Raw genomic sequence first — 25,963 nt, 5'->3', positions numbered from 1 at the left:
GGATGTATTCAAACATCAAGGCACAGGGATCTTAAAGGTAACAATGGTCCAATTTGTTTAGTGAAGTCTACTTTAATTTCAGCTATTCCTGGCATCCCATTCAGTAGGCAAGGCAACTTTACTTTCATGTAAAGGGCTGCAGTTTTAATATATTTTAAGTTGGTTGAAAGGACACAAAGCAACAAGGACAGAAAAATAGAGATGCATCAATACAGGTAGACCTTCGAAGCAAGATGATTAGCAGCTCAATGTAGATGAGGCAAAAGAATAGTTTGTGTGCAAGTTAAGAGTCATAGTATCCATTAGTAAATCTTCAAATTTACTAATGTTGTATTGCGTTCCTAAAATGGAACCAGTTTCATAGTCGATGACATTCTGCAGTCAACAGAATTACTTGCTGTGTTGAAATAGATATACCAGAACATTTTCATGCTCAGTCTAATTCCCTCCTCCCGCCCCACAGACATTACTGGCATATGATGAAGCAAGACTGAAGTGGTATGTACATTTTCATGCAATCTCCCTGGATTAGCTCCTCAGCACTAAAACTCAATTTACCACATGAAGTGAATCGTAAAAACACAGCTCACATACCTTAAGTAGAAATGAGAATCTAAAAATCAACAGTGTGAGAGATGAATTATAAACCTCCAAAAATCAAAGAAAAGTGAATGGATGAAACATCGTTATATGCAAATATCAGCATTAAATGGCTTCGCATTTTTAATTCTTCTGTGCCCTAGACAGACGGGAAAATGAAAGTTTCCAGCTGTAGATTATTTAAAATCATGATTACATCAAAAATGCTTTGCGATTTCAAAAAAAAACAAACAGCAGAGATCAGGTCACAAGGTTACAACCATAAAGAATGGGTGAATTGTAACTCACTGCATGGAAATGAAGATTAGTTACCATGACACCAATTCAAACAGCAGATACAACTTCCAGTAATAATACATGCAAGTTAATAGGCCAATTCAAAAGTTTTTTTTTTGTTGCTGGAGGAGGAACGAGGATAATACCTGTACAACCTACTGACTTGATATGCCAGGGGTGTAAATGAGGGTAATGCAAAAAAAAAAAAAAAATTACCTTTGACAAAACAAAAATAAAATGAATCTATTGAAGGCCAATGTAACATTGGAATATCGTGGGTGTTGAATTTCTCTCTGCTTGGTGAAGGTAAACTGAAAGTAAAAAATATATATATATACACACATACACATCACCCCCATTCACTCCTGTTCCCTTAAGCGAGAGTAGAAGGCAACTGAAAACAGGATTAAAAAGAGTCAAAGGAAAAAAAATAGTAACTCAGTTTGTTTACTTTAACATCTTCTCACCCCTTTTAAAAACAGCTTTTTACAGGTAATCTTTGAAGTTGTAAACATCTTAATGCCTACGCGAGTTTTTGAAACTCTGTCCAAGTATATTTTGCTGAATGGTCTCCAATCAATGAGGAAATAATCCATTTTGAAAGTTACCTTTGATTTCGCCACTCATGGCACACACAAACCAAATAAATTCATAAGTTCCAAGTTCATGTCAGAAACATACAATATTCTCATTTGGATAGTATCTGACTCGAGAAAACACACATCACAATATTTAGTTTCCTGAGAGACAGATGGCCACTCATACATTTTCACTCATTTCACTGTTCTATGATATTATAGACTTAAGTCTGTGCAATAGTTTCTTTTACCCAAACTATTAACTATACACACACTGGTTCACAGCATACACCCTAGAAGCATTCAGGAGTAGGATTAAAAAAAAAGGATGATGCAATGATTCCGTACATGTGCTGATATCATTTCAGATTTGAATCTGAAAATAGTGACATCCCAACATGTTCATATCAAATAGCTTGTGCAGGAAAAAACAAACTCAAAATTGCCCTTCTGTTCTGACATCTTAAGGGAAAGCAACAGGGCATAAGTTACCACATCAGAATTCAATTCCTTATACCCATTGCAAAAGTATACATAAGCCAAAAACAATTCTCGTAGAATCATTCACATTAAGTTGTCAAAATATTGACCAGCTGCAGTTTTTCCTTTTAAACAAAAGCTTAAAACATGTTGAAATGGTATAAAAAAAAAATCAGCAACTCTGTACAGCTAAGTACATTTTGATGAAAAGCTCTTGTCCAAAAAAAAAAATGTATTTTTAAATGGTTCTGCTGCTCAGTCCATTGATTTAATATGTTTAGATGGTATCTCTGCATTATCCCCTCTGTTGAACAAAAATGGACAGGATCAAACACTGGAGGTTAAAAACTGAGGTTACTACTCGTCAGCTCCCACAGTTCTCTTCGCTCGCTTACGGGGTGACCTCCTTGGGGAAGTTTTGTCTGTGGAGAAATGATGTTAATAATTAGAACAAACGGCTATAATTTCCAAAGAGTGGCTAGTGATCAAAATAAGTGAGATAAATATAAACCCAATTTGCAAAAATGCAATTTGTGACGGCTCAACAGGATAAACTCAATTTGGTTATTTTCCATCTATGACATTTCAAAATTTTTTTTTGATAAATTGGAGTGCAACTTTCAATTTTCTGCCTTGGTCCTCCCAGGCTATGCCAGTTTTAATAAGAGGATTGATGAATACAATCTGCTTTCTGCCTCCTGCCAATGATACTCCGAATCACAAGAAAAGAATGCAGCAGTGCAGCAATTCTTCTCTATCCTCCTAGGCCTGCAGAGCCACATCGTGGAAATCAAGAATTGAGAGGTATTTCATCAGCAGCTGATCAATGGAGAGTTTTAGGCAGAAAGACTATTTATCGAATGGGAATCAATTTCCAAATCAAAAGTCTGGAATCTCAGTCAGAGTTACCAAAAACAGTTTGAACAGTTTTTGTGAGTAACATAAAACTTTTCCATTCATTCAGCATCCCCCCATATTAAAATGGACTTCAGGTCACTGAAAGTTTCTAAATACAATTAGACAATATTTCAAAATAAACTTTTAGAAATATGACAAGTGAAAGACAAAAACCCGACTTTTATAACAACAACTTGTTAGTAGGAAATTGTCAAATGCCTACAGTCAAATGTCATGGACTTAGAACAAGCTTTTGGCTCCAGCATTTAATAGCTGGAAGATCTAGGCACATTTGATCAAAAAAAAAAATCATTCAATAGGTACAGAAATTTGACTGTCACAATTAAGGTTACAATACTGGATTGAAGTATTCAAAGATAGCATTTATTTAGTTCCATTTAGACTGGCTTTTAGTTTTGTGAAGGTTGGCCGCACTAAAAAATCAACAGAAATAAATGGAGGTAAAGGGCTCATTTTGTAACCATTGCCATGTCTAGAGACTCCACAAAACAGTCTTAAAAATTATGGCAGCCATATACTTTAAAAATTAAAACCATCCAACCCAAGGACAAAGGGGTTTTAAATATCTGTAGAATTTAATATATGATACCATATATAGTTTTGTTCAGCTTAATCTCTTTTTACTCTACAAAATTTTCCAATGCACTCATTAGAAACCTCAGCCATAAAAGACAGACTTACATTTATCGAGCGCCTTCCACAACCACCAGACGTCTCAAAATGCTTTACAGTCAGTGAAGTACATTTGAAGTGTGGTCACTGTTGTAATGTAGGAAATGCAGCAGCCAATTTGCGCACAGCAAGCTCCTACAAACAGCAATGTGATCATGACCAGATAATCTGCTTTGTGATGTTGGTTGAGGGATAATGGCCAGGACACTGGAGATAACTCCCTTGTCCCTCGTCAAAATAGTGCCATCGGTCTTTTACGTCCACCTCAGGGGTCAGATGGGGCCTTGATTTAATGCCTCATCTGAGCGATGGCACCTTCGACAGTGAAGCACTCCCTCAGGACTATACCGGAGCGTCAGCCTTGATCTTTGTGCTCAAATCCTGGAGTGGCACTTGAACTCAATGCTAGAGTCCTACCAACTGAGCCACGGCTGGCACATCAATGGCACCATCATTGGCTCTGCATGCTTTTCCCCTTAATTGTGCAATACAGAATATTTTCTACATTGTTTGCCTCCCTACTTCACAAAGTATTTGTGCCTGAAGACACTGAAAGTGGAGCCTGCACACATTAAAACAGAATCAATAACACCAATAAGTGATTTTCTAATGTGCATTTATACAAATGGCAGAGATCATGCTGAATAAAAGTATATACTGTACCACACAGAAAAGTGGCATGGCAGAAAAGTATACGACAAAAACCATTTACCTTTGATCATATCACCACCACTGGATCCCAAACCCTTTTATAATATTGTATCCAAAATTTCAACATGTACCCCACCCAAAAATCAAAACAAAAGCAGTATTCCAACCTCAATTTTGAGCTACTTTTAGTAAAATATGTGAACAATGGAAACATTTGATCTCACCTCGTCTACTCTGCACTGAAGGCACAAGAAAAGCAAAGCAAAAGATAGCAAATATATTAGAATCAATGTCTTAGAAACCATTTTTTGTTGAAATAAGAGATTCAGAAGTGCAGATTTGTACAAGAGCAGTAAGATGCAGGTTTCTCAATCAAACTTAACAGTAGAAATGCATCCACTCCAACATGCAGGAAGCTAATTTTAATGGCATTCGATTCACAATCGATCAGCGCACACCAGCAGAAAATGTCCAAAGCAGAAGTGATAGCACTATTATATTCAAACTGTTTTTTTAAAAAAGCTGCAGTTAGAGGACTGGTGGATGCACTTGGGATGCGACTGCGATACAATTCAAATTTAAGCTCTGTAAAACAGATGATGCTCTCCCTCATCATTGCACAAGATGCATGGAGTTCCTTTTCTCAGCAATATGCTGCTTTAAATGCATATATAAACTACAAGAGGGCAGTGAGAGCCAGTCTAAACCCTGAGGTTATTACTGCTTGGCAATTCAGATGGACAGTCAGCATGTACACTGGTTTATGCAAGTTTAATAATTTGCAATGTTTTAAATATCAAGCTGAGTTCTACCCATAAGATGGCCACCAACCTTTTACAAAAAAAAAGGTATTTTCAATGGTATTTATCAAAGCATGGTCAGTTATAACAAATGCTGTTTGAAAATCCATTCATTGCTAATGTTGTAGCTTGTTAAATCTTAAAGATACATGAATTAGACAAAAAAAAAGGGCAGTGCACTGATGACCTTGCACACCGTTAGTAGCAAGTCAATGAAACAATGTGCAAGAAATCTACTAATGACTGAATTTTTTTTTGCAAAGATCCTTAAAATTAAATGGTGCACATTTTTCACAAAGGGCAGTTCTACAAAAATAAAACAGGGGTAAAAGCTGCTGTGGAGTCACAACAGATTAATCTGCATTCAGCCACTAAAAGAGCTCACATTGATGCAACTAGAAGTTAAATCAGACAGAGCCAGGTACCCTTGATTAGCAGGGCCATTTGAACAAGCTGAAACACCAATTATCTGTACAAAACTCCCCCATCACTGATACAAATAGCCCACCAAAAAAAAAGCTGGTTGGTAATTCTGCAGTGCAGCTCAGGTTAAGCACCAAGGCTCCACTTGCACCCCCCACTCCCCACACAAAAAAAAACTCAGAAGGGGGATGATATATGTGCGATCTGAAACACTGTTTGCCCAAATTTCAAATTGGTGCAATCTCAGCACAGCCAAATGGTAAAACTAAACACAACTCATTTAAAGATTGTCAGCTTATGATAACATTTTTTACAAGTCACGCAGTTATATCAGTTCTCCATGCATCCAAATTCAATTCTATTCGGCAAAAGGTCTCTCATTAGATATCGCCTTCCATCAACCCAAGTGTTAAAATAAGTATTACACTTGGTCAGTGATAGGACTAGAGTCAGTCTATTATTTAGCGCTACCACCATTTTAAATTAAATTTTCAACACTGCATAAATCTAACTGCAAAACCAAACCAAACAAGGCCAGGCAAAGGAGGTTAGATGTAAATGCAACAACTGGAATTCTCTATTCCCACTTTCAGATCTTTTCTTAACCTGCAAGTTACTTACTGATTTGATTCAAGGTTTCTTGAGGAATCCAACTCATGTCGACATTATTGTGGTTAGATGTACCCATCTCTACTTTAGAAGTTGGTCGTCTTCGCTAATTAGGAAAGAAAAATATATAGGCTTAACAAAGTTTATCACGTGTTTAAAAAGACTTCTGTCGTCTATGCGGACATCTTAAGTTGGTTGATTTTACACAGGGTGAAAGCGAGGATACAACTTGAATTAGCATAGCATCTGAATGTAAATCATACCAAGCATGAGCCACTTATTTTAAAAGTGAATATTAACGCCCATTAAGATTCTGAGATTCTTCAGATCTAGTATTAAAACACTATGGCATTGTAAAGTGGCACAGAAGGTTGATACAAAGCAGTGTTTTGAAAGTACCGGGGTATAGGCTTTTCAATGTGGCCAGCTGAGACAGAGGGACGGAGTAGATGAAAAAAAAATCCAAGGCAATTGTGCCACTTCTGAATAGTGGGCTCAGCAGGAGGGTTGCGAGGGGCCTGGGTGCAATTTCACATTTATCCCAGTTAACTCAGACTAGAATAACAATTATACAGTGGGAGTGTATTTACTAGCATCTTCTGATTATTGCAGAAGGGAATCTGGATGAAGTTGTCAAGTATGCCGACTCCTACTTTATGGCCAAATTGCCAACCCCTTGCTGGATAACAGGTGAATGCCAACATTACAGAAACATTTTCTAAGTACATCAATGTTAAACTAATATGGAACAGCTTTTCATTTCAAAGACATTTGCATTAAATCTTTGCAAGTTCTAATAAAGTCAATCATAATAGGTCAACTTACTAATTTTGCTTTAAAAATTACGTTGCAGTATTACTTTGCTGCGTGATACCGATAACTTTTCCATAAAATCAAAGACAGAATTAGATTTGATACAAAAAAATTCTACATGGTCAAATTTAGTATTGAATTTTTAGGTTTTCTGTGGAAAAAGCATAGCACACCTATGCGGCAGTAACTGAAGTCACATGCCAAATACTGTAGTGTCAACATGCAAAAGATTATAATGTCATAGAACACTATTTTAAGTTTCAATACTTATCCCTCTGGAGAATAAACAAGGCTGGAGGCAAGAGTGCAGCCCAGCTTAGGTCAAACTGCAAATACCAATAAATTCATAATGGGATGGCCAAAATGAAATGCATCAGAATTTAAATCCAATGAACTTTTCATACCTTTCTGGATTCTAGGAGTTGGTGGATGCCAACTACAACAAGTAAACCAAGACCAGTCAGGAACATGTACAAGAAGATTCTAGAAATTGAAGAGTTAAATATTAAATTCTGTACTTGGATCGAATGCAGAATTTTAGTTTAGAAAAATGCATCAGTCTGATCAGAAAGAAAAAAAAATCCATACAACACAGTTTTGAGAGCTGTTTTCTACAGAAGAATCAGGAATGAAGTCCACACAGGGTGGTGGACTGGGGATCCACAATCATTGATTTTCTCATCTTACTGTTGCTCTTGCACATCTTTTATCAGTCAATAAGAGAAGCATTGACAAAGGCAGTCTATCCATAGCCAGGGGTGGGAGATTTTCAGTATACCCCACAAATAGCTTCTGTAATACTTTGGTTAAAAACACATGCTGCATTAACATGCCTACAACAGGCATATTTACATATATAATAGGTATCTACAGCTATGTATTTTATGTGTAAATAAGTTCAAACTGTGAGAAGTGTCATGCAAGTGTCACCCTCGAGTATTTTCACAGAATATAAATCAGTTTCATAAATAGTTAGGCGCCTAAACAGTGAATCGTGCACTAAAAATAGAGATTAATCTTCAAGTTAATACTTGAAGTTCCATTAGATTGGAAAATAGCCAATGTTACTCCTTTATTCAAAAAGGGGAGACAGAAAGCAGGAAATAACAGGCCAGTTAGCTTAACATCTGACATAGGGAAAATGACAGAAGCTATAATTAAAGCAGGGCACTTAGAAAATTCAAGGTAACCAAGCAGAGTCAATATGGTTTTGTGAAAGGGAAATCATGTTTAACCAATTTATTGGAGCTCTTTGAAGTAGTAACATGTGCTGTGGATGGACTGTACTTAGATTTCCAGAAGGCATTTGATAAGGTGCCACATCAAAGGTTATTGCGGTAAATAAAAGCTCATAATGTAGAGGGGTAACATATTGGCAAGGATAAAAGATTGGCTAGCTAACAGGAAACAGAGTAAGCATAAATGGGTCATTTTCTGGTTGGCAAGATGCAACGAGTGGTGCGCTACAGGGATCAGTGCTGGGACCTGAACGTTTTACAATTTATATAAATGACTTGGATGAAGGAACCAAAGGTATGGTTGCTAAATTTGCTGATGACACAAAGATAGGTAAGAAAGTAACTTGTGAAGAGGACATAAGGAGGCTACAAAAAGAGATATAGATAGGTTAAGTGAGTGGGCAAAGATCTGGCAAATGGAGTATAATGTGAGAAAATGAGAAATTATCCATTTTGGCAGGAAGAATAAAAAAGCATATTATCTAAATGGTGAGAGATTGCAGAGCTCTGAGATGCAGAGGAATTTGGGTGTCCTCGTGCATGAATTGCAAAACATTAGTATGCAGGTACGGCAAGTAATTAGGAAAGCTATTAGAATGTAATTGTTTATTGCAAGGGGAACGGAATACAAAAGCCAGGAGGTTATGCTTCAGTTGTACAGGGCATTGGTGAGATCACACTTGGAGTACTGTGTACAGCATTTCTCTCCTTATTTAAAGGAAGGATAAATGTGTTGGAAACAGTTCAGAGAAGGTTTACTAGATTAATACCTGGGATGGGCGGGTTGTCCTATTAGGAAAGGTTGGAGAGACTAGGCTTGTATCCACTAGGATTTAGAAGACTAAGAGGCGACTTAATTGAAACATACAAGATCCTGATGGGTCTTGACAGGATGGATGTGGAAAGGATGTTTCCTCTTGTGGGAGAATCCACAACTAGGGGGTCACTGTTTAAAAATAAGGGGTCGCCCAATTAAAACAGAGATGAGGAAAAATGTTTTCTCAGAGGGTCGAGAATCTTTGGAACTCTCTTCCTCAATAGGCAAGTCTTTGAATATTTTTAAGGCAGTAGTAGATAAATTCTTGATAAGCAAGGGAGTGAAAGGTTTTTGGGGGTAGGCAGGAATGTGGAATTGAGGAAACAATCAGATCAGCTATAATCTTGTTGAATGGCTGAGTAGGTTCGAGGGACCTACTCCTGCTTCTAATTTGCATGTTCATATGTAGAGACTGCATGCCTATATTATAAGCCACATTATTGAAACACATTGTGAATTATGGATAACTAATTACTGCCTGACAAGTAGCAGTAAGCTTAGATATCTGAAAGAATTATAAAGTATAAGGAAATAATCAGATGTCTGTAGAAAAAAAAAATGTGTTGACTGGTTTTAAATAACAAGTATGAATTTCATCCCTCAGTGCAGTGGGATAGACTTAATCTATAGCTTACTACTCATCAATTTCTATCGTGTAACTGGGCTAGAGCATATTTAAGATTGTCTAAACAAATTATATTATGGCAGAAGACTGGGGACAAGACTTTTAAGATTAGGTTGCGTGCAAGCTTTAAGATTAGGCAGACTTCTTCCTGTGCAGTGTATGAAATGTGATATAAAAATGTCTGGAAAAGATCAAAATGCAGTGAAACTATGGAATTATACAATACATTCCAAGCCGAATTCATTAATAGACTTCTTTGAGTAAATAAACTACAAAATATAGATATCAAATGGAAATAGACCATAGTTTCTAAAACAGTCAAGCACTTTCAAGTTGAATAGAGTGGGCATCTCCAATTATTCCATGGATTGGGATGATTTAACTGAAAACACATCTGCAGGTTGAGCATTCAGGCACATTGTTTAAAAGGCCAGTCTATACAAAGTCACACATTGTGAACAACAATTTTAGGAAAGGTATTTGCTCCCTAAAAAGAAAACAATTTTAGCTTCAAGGTAATGGTAATGTGTGAAAATGTAACTAACAAGTGTGGGTCTAATTGCAAATGGGCACAAGCAGATATGTAGCTGAGCAAAAAGGCACATACTTTCTTAGTTAGAATCAAAAAGCTATTCCATGCAAATGGAGATATCAAACATTAAACCCAGAAGGTAAACATGGATGAAGATGGGTTTGGCCCATATTAATAACTACATATTGGAAAACCTACTAGCCTCCCAAAACATTCAACTGCCTTTTAAATGGCTCCCAGGTCTTTTCCAATAACCTGCTCAAGTTGATTGCAGAAGACACTGGATTAATAAAGTTTGTTCACAAAATTGGAGCAGTGTTACAAAGCAAAAAAAGTGATAAATCCCTTCTCCAACAGTATTATTTAAACATAGTACTGTAATAATTAAAACCAATAAAAATTACAACACAAACCACTTTTAGCACTAGAAATAAAACATTCAACTTCATTCCAAAAATTCATCTACTATAATCCAGCTGCAGAAATGGGATAAATTAACCTCTTGAACACTTACGTTTCTCCATCCAACCCATCTTCCCGCTCAGTTATCGTAACGGTCTGGTTGAAAACAGCATCACGGAAGATATTGCCCTAAAACAGAACAGGAAAAGTTAACTATCCGTATAGAGCAACCAAATTATAGACAACCTCACGACGCCCAACTAGGTTGAGACAAAAGCACTTACACCGGCGTCCCTATAGTTGAGATTGATTACTAATCCAAATGGTCGGCCACCCATTGGTTCAGCAGGGATAAACGAGTACTCAAACGTAGCTTGACGCTGGGACTGCACCAATGTGTTCAGCTGTAGTGCTGTGAACTGCAAGAGAAAAGATGCACTTAGATGACTCTATTTAACTTTATTCTGTACTATGGATGAAAGGACATATTTTTGGTCAAGAGTGAATATGCACTAGGAAACTCAATGCTACAGGAGAGAATCAGCATTAGAATCACAGAATCGTTATAGTGCAGAAGGAGGCTATTCTGCCCATTGTGTTCGCATCAGCTCTCTGAAAGAGCAATTCCCTCAGTTCTATACCTCCACCTTCTCCCAGCAACCCTGCACATTCTTCCTTTTCGTATAACTGCCTAATTCCCTTTTGAATGCTTCAATTGAACCTGCCTCCACCACGTTCTCAGGCAGTGCATTCCAGATCTTAACCACTTGCTGCGCTAAAGTTTTTCCTCATGCCACTTCTGTTTCTCTTACCAAATACTTTAAATCTGCACCCTCTTGTTCTTGATCCTCACACGAGTGGGAACAGTTTCTCTCTATCTACTCTGTCCAGACCCCTCATGATTTTGAATACCTCTATGAAATCACCTCTCAGCCTTCTCTTCTCCAAGGACAACAGTCCTAACTTCTCCAATCTAACTTCATAACTGAAATTCCTCAACCCTGGAACCATTCTTGTCAATCTTTTCTGTACTTGTTCCAATGCCCTCATGTCTTTCCTAAAGTGTGGGGCCCAGTACTGGATGCAATACTCCAGCTGAGGCTGAACTTGTGTCTTATACAAGTACAACATAACTTCCTTGCTCTTGTACTCTATGTCACTATTAATAAAGCCCAGGATACTATTGCTTTATTAACTGCTCTCTCAACCTGTCCTGCCACCTTCAATGACTTATGCACATATACACCTATGTCCATCTGCAGAATTAAGAGGACAGAAAATTAAATGTTGTGCAACAAACTTAGAATACTGCTGAAATAAAGGGTTGAATGAAGTGCTATGGAACATGTTACATTCCACCTTAAACAACTACTGAAATGTACACAAGGTTACTTGACCAATCTGATTTTAAATAATTTATTTTAACAAATGTCAGATGCACTTAATTTAACACGGGCATTAAGACTTTAAAAAATATACTCACATTCTGAATGTAGAACTGATAGTCCTGAGGATAACGAAACGAGGCATCCAAAGATTCCACAACAAACTCTTCATTGCCCTTGTTGGTAAAACCAACTAAGAATTTCACAATGTTGTTAGCTGGGAAATCTAAAAGGACAGTTAAGAATGAACATTAAATAAAAATCTACACACAACACCCTTCCCTTTCTCCTCTCCAACAAATGTGAAGTGATCTCCAGTGAGGGAAGGGGCTTTAATTAATGCGGATCGGAGTCACGAATGGTGTTTTCCTTCCCATCTGTGACAGCACGGTGTACCTGATGGATTAGAATGCCAAGCAGCACTATAACAAAAATCATGTCCTTGAGGAAAGTGGATTTTCATGACACCAGGACATCCCAAAGCACTTTACAGCCAAGTACTTCAGAAGCACTTGCTTCTAATTTCCACACCTTCCTTGCCTTCACATTTCAATTCTTTTCCTCCTTTGACTTTGCTATCTCCATTTCTGGAGTGAGGCTGTCCGCCAACATCTACCATAACGCCACAGACTTCCACAGCTACCTTGGTTACACTTCCTGGAAGGATTCTATTCCATTCGCCCAGTTTCTGTCGCCATGTATCTGTTCAGACAATGCCATCTCCCATGTCAGTGCTTCTGATGCATCTTCCCTCTTACTCAACTGAGGATTCCCCTCCTCTGATGACAGTGTCCATTTCAATTTCTGCTGTTCTACCCTCACCTCTTCTCCCCAGAACGATAAGATCCATCTTGTCCTCATTTTCTAGCCCATTCAATACATCATCCTTCATCTCTAGCATAATGCCACCATAAACACATCTCCCCCATCTCTCTCCTCCCACTAGTCTGAGGGGATTGTTTTCTTCTTGTGGCATCCTGGTCCACTCTTCAATCACTTCAACACCCGCTCCCTTCTCCCTGCCCATTCCCAATCACAGAAGATGCAAGGGTTGCCCTTTCACCTCCTCCCTTATCATCCAGGGCCCCAAAGACTCCCACAAGGTAAAACAGCAATGAAAGGTCACAGACTTGAAATGTTAACACGGCTTCTCTCTCCACAGATGCTGCCAGACCTGCTGAGTATTTCCAGCACTTTGTTTTTATTTCAGATTTCCAGCATTCGCAGTATTTTACTTTTTATTAACAGCAATTTACTTGTACTTCTCTTATTTGCTGCTCACAATGCAGCCTCCTCTACATTAGGGTACCCACCTTGCTGAATACCTCCATTCAGTCCGCAAGCATGACCCTTAGCTTTTGGTTGTTTGCCACTAATTCACCATCTCATTCTGATCTTGGCCTCCAACAAAATTCAAGAGAAGGCAGGAACAGTACCTCATCTTTCAATCAGGCACTTCACAGCCTGTCGGCTTCAGCAGGGTTCAAGAACTTTAGGTCATAAACACTGCTCCTATTTTCCTCGGTCAGCAGATGCTGGTAATGCTTCTTCTGTAGACATTTACACCTCTTCGGGACATATCTTTTGTTTCTTTACTTGTCAATTACCACCCCCTTTTGCCTTACTGTCATGATAATCTCTTTTGTCATTTAATCACTGATGCCTTCCACCCAATCATAGAGCTTTCCCTTTGCTCTATCCTCCCCACACCTTCCCCTCCCCCATCCCCGCACTTGCTTGTAAACTGTTAAATTCATCTCCTTCCTGTTCAAATAAGTCACAAACCTGAAACGTTAATGAGTTCTCAGCACTGACGCTGCCTGACTAACTGAGCATTTCCATCATTTTATAAAAGTGCTTTTGAAGCGTAGGCACTGGTAGAATCTCAGAAATGTGGCAGCCAATTTGTGCACAAACAATAACCAAATAAAAGCAAAATATTGCGGATGCTGGAAATCTGAAACAAAATAACCAAATAATCTGCTTTAATTATGTTGATTGAGGTACAAACATCGGCTAGCACACCAGGAGAACTTGCTCTTCTTTGAATAATGCCAGGAGATCTTTTATGCCCATGTAAGAGGGCAGATAGGGCCTCAGTTGAATCTCTCATCCAAAGAACAGCATCTCTGACAGTGCAGCACTCCCTCAGTTGGAGTGCCAACCTGGATTTTGTGCTCGAGTCTCTGGAGAGGGACTTGAACCCACAACCGCCTGTCATAGAGGCGACTGTGCAATCGCTGAGCTACAGTTTCAGAGAAAGTGCATAGTGACATGGGATCCAAAGTGCTGGAGAACTCAATGACGCATTGCAAAAGACACTTGTAGAAAGTTGTAAATTAAGGCAAAGCTAAAAAGTCATTTTTCTATAAGAGATTTAGTGCAGCAAGTCACATTCCTAACCTCTAGCCAAGGAATATCGTACAAGCAAATAAGTGTTAACAGGGATGTTAAACAGACATTTAAATAAAAGCAGCAGGACAGTTAACTCAGTGCAACCAGTGTCGTGATGATGTTGCATTTGTAAAATGAACAGTACTTTTTAGTACAAAAGCTAAATACTACATTTTGGGGTTTGTAGATTACATGGCAAAATAATGTATTGTATGCTTACAATTATTTTCCCTACCTTCTCCTTTCACAAACAGAATAGTGGTATCAGCATTAGGAGAAGCTTTTGGTTCCCCAGACGTCAAATCGTCCTCTTCCTCCTCCTCTTCCTCTTCTTTTTCATCTTCCATCTATAGCGACAAACCAGATCACACTATCACAACGCAATAAAAAAATCTATCAAAACTTTGGCACAGATTAGTTGCAGCTTTTGAAATTGATCAAAGTGATCAACTCCCCCTGATACAAGAACATCCTCTAGTACCTGACAGGTTGTACTCAATATCAGTTAAAATATTAAAGACCAAAATGTCAAACATTAAAATCAGCATGCAATTATGCTATAATTCTATGTAATGTTGCCTTGTCCAATAGAATAACTTCACTTAAGTTGAAGCATTTTGAACTATGAACAAAAGCAAACATGTAAAACCTTAAATCAGAGGTTAAAACAGATCAGGTAAGTGTCATAACTGAAATTACAGAAGTGACAAAGAAACATTAGATACAACCACAAAGCAGCTTAATTTGGAGCTTCAAAACATCAATATCCATTGACACTTAAGGAAAACCTGTCCCCTAGAATGTTAAATATAAAACTACAATCCCCTGTGAAATAACACTGTACAGAATGCACTGTGAACTCAACAAAAATGCAATTCTACATCTTCAGACAGTACTGCACAAGAGGAATATTGTGGAAACTATTAAAATGTATGATTGAAAATGTTGGGAACATGTAGCCCTTGCATATTAGTTTGACCAGAACTGAAGAACTCACAATGTCTGTCGGCTCATCCTCTTCTATTTCCACTTCATCATCATCATCCTCCACTACAGAATCATCTACACCCTCCTCATCTTCTGTTGGGTCCTCTGCAGCAACTAAAGGCCCTGCAGCTATTGATACAAAAAAAAAAGCATAATTTAGTCATCTTCAAATATGATATTTTCTATTTAGAGACTGAAACTTGTCTTTTGTAGAGATGACCACCAGTGCGTAAGACATGTTTAAGTGGGCCATTTGGCAACATGGTGCTTATTTTCTCAGCACTGTGTAAATTGTTCGCGGAGATTTCTGTACATTTGTTTCTGTGCAGGTTTATTCTTGACCAATCCAAGCAATTACAGTACATTCCATCCCACATTTTGAAACAAGTATCTTGGTTGAGTCAGTTTCATTACTGTACCTGCTATGAATTAATTAGTAGTTGAATAATGCTCATTTTAGCTTGCAAATGAATTTACAAGAGTAAAATTAAAGGCAGACCGAAAGCATTTGGTCACTTCATTCACCTCCCCTAATTCCTGAACATCATTTCATTGCCCCTTTGGGATTCTGCTTAGTTCTTGGTAGTGACCAGATTGGGCACCCAATTGGCACATCAATGTGTTTTAGCACATGACCCAGAAAACAGGGAAGACTTTAAATTGATTCGGTTGCCAGGCAATTAAAGAAGCATGGTGGTTTGCAGAAGCCCAGGCTAGACTTATGTAACACAAGATTTAACATTGTAAAACTCACAGGGTTCCATTTAAAAACTGGACAAATGCATGCTGAATGTAGCTTAAGAGTCACATAGCAGCTTCAAACACAAAAATTAACAACTGCATAGGGGAACATTTCACCAAGGGATGGGCTTCAATGGAAAGAGAAGACAAGGTTGGATTAAATATAGACTGCGAGATCAGTTTTCCTTTATTTCTGTAGAAGTGAAACCAGCCAAGCTAACCAGTCTGCGAATCAGGTGGCAATTGGAATTTTTTTTAAAAAAAAAAGACACCAATTGAGAAAGTTATTGCTCAAACTTGCCTCATATTTAACAAGTCAGTGAACAGCTTTGCTTCCCTTCCAGAGACCAAGGGCAGCAAATTATTCAGCTGAAGCACAGTCCAAATATCACTCAAGTTGGAGAATCAAAATTTTTTTTTTAAAAAAAGGGTGGCACAGTGGTCAGCACCGCAGCCTCACAGCTCCAGCGACCCGGGTTCAATTCTGGGTAGTGCCTGTGTGGAGTTTGCAAGTTCTCCCTGTGTCTGCGTGGGTTTTCTCCGGGTGCTCCGGTTTCCTCCCACAAGCCAAAAAACTTGCAGGTTGGTAGGTAAATTGGCCATTATAAATTGCCCCTAGTATAGGTAGGTGGTGGGGATGTGGTAGGAATATGGGATTAGTATAAATGGGTGGTTGATGGTCGGCACAGACTCGGTGGGCTGAAGGGCCTGTTTCAGTGCTGTATCTCTAAACTAAACTAAAAGAATCATCCAAGAGTTATAATATCCTGCCAGAACAAGATTACAAAAACGTCTTGCACAAAGAATTTTGTAAAGTTTACCACTCGTCTAAAAATGAAATTATTTGTAGATCAAAAGAACATAACAGCCCTGATTTTGTGGTAGCAATGACAGTGAAACTGTCAGTCACCATCATTACTTCCCTCAAACTGGCAGTAGCTTCTGGAGTCTGCATATACGTGGCTTAATGTGGAAATCTGGAAGCTGATGCTCGTGATTCTACGCTTCTCCAGAGGGTGTTGAAGTCACCCCCACCCCAGCCGACAGCAATCAGTTAAAAAAGACACTGACAAAAACTTGTCCTTTTATCCTATAGTCTTATTGTAAAAACACCCTTGGAAGTTACATCTTGTTGAATGAGGTGTAACTAGGTTTTTAAGCAGCATACTAAGTTCATAATTACTGCAAAACAGCCTCACTAGCCCTGCAAAGCTAATTTTATATCTGCGGAATGTCAAATTTCACCACGATAAAAAAAAATCACTTCAATTTTTAAAAAAAGGTTTTTATTTCAGTTTTCACCTTAATCACGTATGTCCCAATCACTTATTTCACTCTTTGTAAGTTTTTAATTTAAAGTGAAAAATTCAGTGCATTTTACAACCTGGTTTTCTGTCTGAGAATGCTTCAATGTGATTGGTTGCTTACCCGCTTGAAGGCATCTCTTTTGCTAGACACCTGAAGATTCTCTTGACTTGGCACTAGAATCAAACAGATGTCAGGGAAAGGGGAAATTCACACCACACTATGGACAACTTTCCTCTAGGTCAGTGGCAAAAGCTTCGCAACTCACCAAGAAATCCAGGCCAACAAAGCATATACAACTGGACTATTCACATCCACCAAACCTTTTCCATTTACTAGTTTGTTCCAAGATGGACTCTGCTCAACTCTTTCAATCCTCCAGCGGGGGCAATTAACTACTGGCGTCACCTCCAAGATATTGCTTTGTAAAGTTTTTCCCACCATCCCAGCCAAGCAAAAGAGATGCCATACAATGCTGATCATTGACAGTCCACAAGCCATTTTCTCTGCATTGTCAGCAGCCAGAAACTGCTGTGGAATGCAGAAAATTCTCTTTACGGTCTGCAATCATGTTAAATAGATACTATCCATCCAGTTTTTAAATCAATGTAGCTTTTAAAAAAAATGCTAACAGTCGAAGGGGATCCAAATTATAGCCATATGTGGATCAGAGGCCCCCAGCAACTTGATCCTACTTGCACTTTTCCAGCTCATGAGAAACAGTTGGAAAGGGAAGTTCCTTAGTTCTATTGTCTAGTGGTGGATAAATCTTCAATCACATCAAGATATGTTAGTATCAGAAATGCAAGTCAACGGTAACACTGATATAAAGTTTATATGTAGCTCTTGAAGAGTTATGGTAAGCAAGTAATCAATCCACGAGGATTAAAAAGATTTAGAGACCAAATAAACAATATGTTCTCTTACCTCATTTTACTCAAGGATGACGCCCCCATAACTTACTCTCCAATAAAAAAAGTTCAGTTCCATGAGCCTCTAGTCACAATCTAGAGTCTCCATCTAGGAATTATTCCAACTGCTATCTTATTAACATTTTACAATGTAATGTTCCCATGAAGGGAAGGCAGGGTGCTTAAACTTGCACACCAGTATTTAAATATGGTCTCAGTGGTTGTACAGGTTCACATCCTTCAATTTTTGAATGTCTTCAAGCAAAATCTGAGCACCTGAATAAAATTTGACAACTGCAGCAAAAAAAAAAAATCACTGGATGCTTAGTAACTTAATAATCGCAACCATGCTAGATTTGCAAAAATAGCTTTCCTTGGGAAGAGATTTTCAAAAAAACAAGTCAGACATATGAAGAGGGGAAAACTGCAAATGTTATGATGTAGGTGCTTGGGGAGAAAGACCATTAAGCAAGCTAGGGTGACTGGTGCTCGTACTTTACCTTTCGTGAAATCCTGATCTTTGCTTGCAGCTTTCAGATCAAAATACACCAAAATGGGCCATCACGCCCATGAAATATGTTAACATTTGGGAAGGCACAGTGGAACAGCGCAACACAAGATGTCATGCTAAACAGCAACACTGTTTCCCATTCCTTCCCCATTTTATGCAGAATCTTGGTAGAGAGCACCAATATATCATTGCTGTTGGCTCTTGGCAGTGCACAAAATGTCCAAGTACTCAAAGGACATTCTAAGCGTTGCCTGTACTAGCATTTTAACTTCCAGTGAGCTTTCAACTCAGATTTTTGACCAAAGTTTCTCGAATTCAATTAACCATAAATCCACCTACAGAGGTTATGTATTTCAGGAGGCAAAACAGGAATACAAGTATAAATACCAATGCAAAGATGCTGAAAGGTGTTCATGAACATAGAGCCAGGAACTTAAATACACAACTCTTTAAAAATGTGAGGGCAAGTAGATAAAGGAAAAGTTAATAGGATGCGAAGTTTTAACAACAGGTCCTCAGTTCCCCCGCTCCCCCCCACCAAAATGTAAGAGCGTTGCATTAAAGAGCAAAGAAGTAATGATTAATATTTACAAGACAATGCTTAGATCAGAGTACTCTGTGCAGTTTTGGGACACCTCATTATAAAAAGCACATTAAAGTCAGAGAATGTAGATTCATTAACATATAAAGGATGAAAAACTGCATTTACGAGGAGACAGTTGAGATACTGGAACTATTTCTATACTACAGGAAAAGTCAAGCCATTTAATAAGAGGATTTTAATTTAAATTATGATGGGCTTTCATGCAGTGAACAGGGAAAGACAGTTTCTTCTGGTGGGGCTGTCAGTGACGAGGCGTTACCATTTTAAAATAGCTACGAAAGTGGGAAGAGTGGTTAGGATAAATGTATTTTTCTGTGAACTTTTTGAACGAGGAAGTCTTTGCCACAGGGAGCAGTTATGTTAGAGATTACTGCAGCATTTAAGGGTGGTTCTGGAGTAAAATGGATAAATAATTTAAAGCAGAGGCAGGTACAGAGGCAACTTCCAGAACATGCCAAAAATCAATGAAACCGACACCTTTGGACCTGGCGATGATGACGAAATCCAGTTTGATGATATTGGGGATGATGAGGACATTGATGATATCTAAAGTGGGATTGAATTTGGATTCTAACATTGTACCAAGATTCCTCTTGAATTGAATTACTTGTGAACCATAAGTAGGCTGTAGCATTAGTGTTGAATTGTTCTAGCAAAGAGCCAGCATTGACATGATGGGCCAAATGGCTTCCTTTGGTGCTGAAAACTTCCATGGTTCCCTCCATGTTCTCAGACCAGCGCCACGCAGCAGCTAAAGAGTATTCCAAACTTTTTTTTTTAAATCAAAAAGAGTGTGCTGAGTTTAAACATTTGTAATAAAAATTCAAAATACAGGAAATACAAAAAGTAGATCAACTAGCAGCTTCTCTAAAAATAGGCTGACACCTTAGTTACACATTCTTCATTAGAACTGAAGAATATACCATTATTATTTAATGACACAGACTGACCGCTTTGTATAACTGGAATTTTTATTTTCATTCCAGATTTCTGGATTCAGATTTTATTCTTTGTGGAACATTTGAATTTATGTTTAACAGTGCAATTGAAAATCTGTTGGAGACACTGATTTGCACCTCTAGAGATAACTTGCATTTATGCCACCGCTTTAATAAAAAGTACTTCAGAGGCTTGCGGATGCCAAGCCAGGTTGGTGAATGATTAGGAGGGTGACAAAGTTTGAACAGAGAGTTAAATTATGAGGAAGATTTTACAAAGGCGAGGTGGAGGGGTTGGGGAAGAAATTCCAGACAGTAGAGGCCAAGTGGACAGAAGCTAAAGGACAGGACAGCTCCCAGGAGAAATTCCAGAGAGGAGGATCCAGGCAGCTGAAGGCTCTGCCACAACTAAAGTGAAGGGAGTGAAATGCGAAAGGCTGAAGTCAGATGAATTTGGAGGGTGGGGAAGATTATATATAGATCTGGAAGAAATTGCAGAGACAATGGGGGGCACGGGCAAGATAGGATTTAAAGACAAAAACATAGGCTTTAAATCTGCAAGGATGGGGAGCCAATGTAGGTGACGCACAAATGGGACACTGCAGGGCAGGACATGTGAAGAGTTTACGCATGTCATTTTAAGGATGGGAGATCAGCAAATGCGGAATGGTCAAGCCTGGAGATGATAAAGGAATGTAAAAAGGTTTCAGCAGTGAAGAAGCTGAGGTGGGGCAGACGCAGGCAATGTAGCAGAGGTGACAGTAAAAAAATCTGTGTGATAGAGGGGACCTCAGATTTGAAACCCAGGTTAGCTGTCAACCAGGAAACAGATTACAAATGTTTTCATTAAACCTCAGACACTGACCGGGGAGGGGAAAGTAGTCAGTGGTTGGGGCTGAAGATGATGGCTTTGGTCCTCCCAACACTGAGCTGGAGCACGTTATGACGCATTCAAAATTGAATATGGAACAAGCAGTCTAAAGGCACAGAAGTGGTTGAGATGTAGGACTGACTGTCATTGCATATGTGTGGTACATGCCTGCAGATGTATCAATAGGGAGAAGCATGTAGGCGAGGAAGATGGCAAGGATACATCCTTGGGAATGTCAAGAGATGACAGTGTGGGGAAGGGAACAGAAAACATTGTTGGACACGCACTGGTTATATTTGTAGAGGCAAGAATGGAACAAAGCAAGCAACCCAAAGTGCTAGAAATACTCAGGAGGTCAGGCAGCACCAGTTCTGATGAAAGGTCATCGATCTGAAATGTTAAATCGCTTTCTCTCTCCACAGATGCCGCCAGACCTAATGAGTATTTCCAGCACTTTGTTTTTATTTCAGATTTCCAGCAACCACAGCATTTTGCTTTTATATAAGGTTCTAACTACTTTTGCAGACTTCTTGTACAGAAATAAAGTCGTAAAGTGATGAAAAGGCAATTCAAATAAGTTGAGAGAACTACTCACATTCAAAATACATTTAAAAAACTATGTTAAAGTTAGGTTTAATTAAACTAGAATATTGTTTCCTCCAAACATTACCATGGAGCTAAAAACAGAAAGTGTTGGAAATACTCAGCAGGTCTGGCAGCATCTGGAGAGAGAAGCAGTGTTAACGTTGAGTCTGATATGACTCCAATAAAGTCAGATACTCCTAAATAAGAGTCATATCTGATGCAAAACATCAACTGTTTCTCTCTCCACAGATGCTGCCAGACCTGAGTATTTCCAGCACTTTGTTTTTATTTCAGATTTCCAGCATCCACAGTATCTTGCTTTTATCATGGAGTTGCTCAGTAACACTGAAAGATCAGGCCATTCAAATAAAGCAAGAAAATGACAAATCTGTAGGACAGTATGTTGTATAACATATGGCTAAAATTTATTTGCTAACTAAATTAATAGGTTAAAATTTATTAAGATACACTACCCCTGTTGAAACTATATTCTGAGCTCTACAAATTTAACAGAAAATTATTCTGGAAAAGGGAAAATTAAAACTCAAAAATGCATAGATTTGACAGTTTGAGAACTCTTAGATTTGTAAAATAATTTTCGTTACATACAGATTTGTCTGGACTTTTAAAAGGAGCACAATTTAATTATTGATTTCAATTAAAACTTCCTTTTGAAAAAAAACTTTAAAGCCTAACACGATGCAGTTCAACGTCTGAAAAGTGAAAAAGCTTAATTAGAAACCATAGAAATTTAAACGCAAGAGCTTGCATCAGAGTAAATGCACGTTAAAGGGATCACTTTAAAAAAAGGAAAAAGTAACAGTGCTTGGTTGTACGGGATCAGTTCCTTACAGTAACACACACACAGAATACAGCCTGGGAGTGAATGTACTGACACGTCAGCTCTAGTCTGCCTGCGTTTGCAGAGGCTCGGCTCAGCTTCCAACCCCCCCATCCCCCCACCCCCACCACACAGCGTTAAAACCGGGCGTTGAACACCAATATAAAATCCTACAGCGGTGTTCCAGGTAGGACAATAAACTGAAGGTTAAAATTCAACGCCGCTAAATGACTGGCGGGTCACCGGCTACATCTGGGGAACATTAATGGGGTTTCGCTCCCACTCCACTCTAATTCTCTTACCGGGGCTTTGCTGGAACAGGCTGAGAGGAAAGGCCAGTAGCAACAAGAGGAGGAGGTTGTGGAACCTGCCCATGACACACTGTGAGAACTGCTTACTCTCAGTCCGTCTCCGTCCCGCTCCGAATGGCGTCGATCTCCATCCGGGGCCTGCGTCAAGCGTCGCGGGGTGAAAGGTCACGCCCTCGGAAGGGGGGGGTCAACGACGTTAAAAAGTGTTTTAAAAATATATATTTTATTTTGAGATGAGGAGGAGAAGGTGGGAGCAACCAAATAAACTCGGCAAAGAGAAACAATGGATATTTTTTATTGACTATGAAAGGTGTGGAAGAGGGACCGATCTCCCACCCACCCGATTACGATTGTGCAGTAGGTGGGCGGGGCTTCGAACGCTGCGGGATGACGTAAGGCACTGCCTGTTGCCGACGCGGTGACGCTTTCGGCGTAACCCGGGGCAGCGGGGAGAAGAAAATGGCGGCGACACTCTGGCGGGCGAATGAGACTGTGTTTGTCGCCCGTTCTAACATAAAACCCAGACCTAACACCCTTCTTCACCTCTCTAACTTTGGGATGGCCTTGTAGGCTGCTGAAGCCCTGGTTCTTTCCTGCCCCGGGCTCCACTAGGAGGCCTCCCTGCTTCCCCTCTCTGGGCCAAAGCTGCTGTACCCAGGTCACTCACTGACTCTTTGCAGACCTGCATAGACCTGTTCTGTTTCCAGCCCCTTTCTGCTTTTATCTCGCATCCCCTTCCCTTTGTAAGGCTGATTAATGGTTTGCCCAGTGCTGGTAATCCACTGGGTATTCCGCTCGCGGTTAGAGTTTAAAGTGCCTTTTGAATGTAATTCATCGCTTGCCTAGCTGCCAGCAGAGTGGTGGACATCCACATATTCTCCAAGGAAGTGCAAGGAGTCGCTGCTAATGACTGATAGTCTGTCCATACACGCTTCGACATACAGCAGTGTGGTTGCGCAGGGTAAGTCGGATCACATTCCCTCTATTGCCAGTCTTTGTCATGTTTGTGTTGCTACTGGCTGGCGCTTACTGATTGTATGGAACACAGCATCACAGTCTCAGGTTAAGGTGTTGACAATTTAGAACAGAGAGGATTGTGAATCTTTGGAATTCTCTACCCCAGATAGCTTTGGATGTTCAGTCGTTAAGTATATTCAAGTCAGATCAACAGATTTTTGGGTACGAAGGAAATTAAGGGGTATGGGAATAGTGTTGGAATGTAGTGTTCAGGTAGATCAGCCATGATCTTACTGAATGGTGGTGTAGGCTTGCAGGACCATATGACCACCTGCTTCTATTTCTTAAACTTCTCACAATGCCTCTTCTGCTTTTCTCTGCTCTCTGTCTCTTCTGTTTTGTTCTGACTTTTTCTTTCCTTTCAGGAGAGAAGTAGTGCCAAGGACTGAAGAATGAATTTTTCAGTGCTAGCTCTATCAGGCTTTCTTCTCAACTCTCCTACCACCTTTCCCTCTCGTCTTTAAACGTGTTGTCATCTTCCAAATCTGTGCTCATCTTTCTTTCAACTCCATGTTTGAGTCTCTTCTAATTATTAGCTTTCTGCCCTAGCCACAGCTCTGAATCAGCCTTAATCAAAGACACAAATTTGTGACCAGAGTGCACAATTCCCCCTCAAACCTCATGACTGCCCTGCAGCCTTTGACACCTTCAAACGTCCCATCTGGCTCCAATATTCCTCCTCCATTATCCAACAAAGTGGGACTGCCATCACGTGGTTGCACTCTTGCCTATACAGGCATAGCCAGAGAATCTCCTGTAATAACTTCTATTTGTTCCCCTGCCCCCAGGATCTATCCTTGGCTCCTCCTATTTCTCATACTAGCCCTCGAGGAAACCATCCAAGGATATTGCGTCAGTTTCCACATATACATTGATGAAACCCAGCTCTGCCCCTCTCAACCGCTCCACTGCCTCTTTATTATTAGCCTGCTTCTCTGACATCCAGACTTGAATGAGATGCAATTTCCTCCAATTGGGAGGTCCAAATCCATTGTCTTTGGCCCCCGCGACACACTGTATCACTCACCACCGATTTAAAATGTTCACTGCTATTTTTTAATATTGAAGTAATGTTACTTAAAGGATACTTATTTCCTTCTCTGTCTCTCACTTATGAAAGTTCATAAAATACAAAACCAAGGCTACAACTGGTATGTAAAGAGAACTGCATCTCTCACAGAACCTCTCTAGTTTAATAAAAACCCATGAGAGTTTTACCGCAGTGAAACTTTGAAATTTGTCCTGTAGCTTTTCTTCAAATAACTTTGCAAAGCAGAAGTGCTAGAAGCTAAAGAAAAGATTATTCAGTGTGGCCGACTAACGGTATAGATGCATACTGGGAAGGTAGGTATACTACACAGTCCAAATTGAGCTGGCAGTATTGCAATTTTGAGCAAAAATATCAACTCCAAGACCACAAGTATGGGAGGATGAGCTCTTTAAGTAAAGACTTAATGGAGATATTGAATTACACAAAAGAAAACTCAATTGATAAATGAATAATTTTAATGTGAAATATGTAATGTTTTAGAATACTTTAACCCTTAATTTTGGTATGAGAAGTTTGTTTTCTTTCAGTAAACATCTCGCCATCATTGATCAAACCCAGTGGCTGAATTGAATAATCAAAGTGATGAGTTTATCTGGGGATTTCAATTATAAATGTGGACATGGGAATTTCTAATAGGGAAAAATTGCCACACAATTTGTGGCAAAAAATGACAAATTCAGATGGTCCAAACAGGAAATGTTCATAGACATAGGGTTTTTAATACAGATATATATGATGCATACAATGGCAACTTGTATTTATATAATGTCCTTAACATAAAAAGTCTCAAGGTGCTTCTCAGGAGCATTATGAAACAAAATATGACTCTGGGCCACATAAGGAGTATTAGGTCAGATGACCAAAAGCTGTAGGTTTTGAGGAGTGTCTTAAAGGAGGAAGGTGCGATAGTGAGGAAGGAGGTGTAGGGAGGGTATTCCAGAGCTTGGGGCCAAGTCAACTGAAGGAGCGGTCACCAATGGTGGAGTGATTAAGAGGTCAGTATTAGATGAACACACACAATCGTGGAGGGTTGTGGGGTTGGAGGAGATTACAGAGTTAGGGAGAGGTGAGGCCATG

The 25,963-nt window shown here is 39.2% G+C and overlaps 2 protein-coding genes across 5 annotated transcripts in view; one reads left to right on the top strand and one right to left on the bottom strand.

The window, feature by feature from the left end:
• Positions 1–686: 686 nt before the first annotated feature.
• ssr1 (signal sequence receptor, alpha) lies at positions 687–22,972 on the bottom strand. 2 transcript variants are annotated; one of them, XM_068054442.1, is made up of 9 exons: positions 22,810–22,972; positions 15,211–15,329; positions 14,434–14,560; positions 11,918–12,045; positions 10,719–10,853; positions 10,547–10,623; positions 7,225–7,303; positions 6,020–6,113; positions 687–2,356 (listed from the first exon to the last, which is right to left on the bottom strand). In XM_068054442.1, the coding sequence occupies exons 1-9, from the start codon at positions 22,880–22,882 to the stop codon at positions 2,292–2,294; spliced, it is 897 nt and encodes a 298-aa protein (XP_067910543.1). In that variant the 5' UTR covers positions 22,883–22,972; the 3' UTR covers positions 687–2,291. The 2 variants fall into 2 exon arrangements, with proteins under 2 accessions (XP_067910543.1, XP_067910544.1); XM_068054443.1 differs by having other exon boundaries at positions 14,449–14,560; positions 22,810–22,971.
• A 252-nt stretch (positions 22,973–23,224) lies between these two features.
• nphp3 (nephronophthisis 3) overlaps positions 23,225–25,963 on the top strand; it is a 76,735-nt gene continuing 73,996 nt past the window's right edge. For 2 of the 3 annotated variants that reach the window (XM_068054435.1, XM_068054434.1), the window contains exon 1: positions 23,225–23,779. The gene's annotated coding sequence lies outside the window, so the exon portion shown is untranslated. The remainder of the gene's footprint in view (positions 23,780–25,963) is intronic. The other variant, XM_068054436.1, reaches the window with a different exon arrangement.

The sequence above is a fragment of the Heterodontus francisci genome, chromosome 2, assembly GCF_036365525.1.
Source record: "Heterodontus francisci isolate sHetFra1 chromosome 2, sHetFra1.hap1, whole genome shotgun sequence".
NCBI lineage: Eukaryota > Metazoa > Chordata > Chondrichthyes > Heterodontiformes > Heterodontidae > Heterodontus > Heterodontus francisci.
Note: the sequence above shows the minus strand (reverse complement) of the source record. Positions and strands in the feature narration are given on the sequence as shown.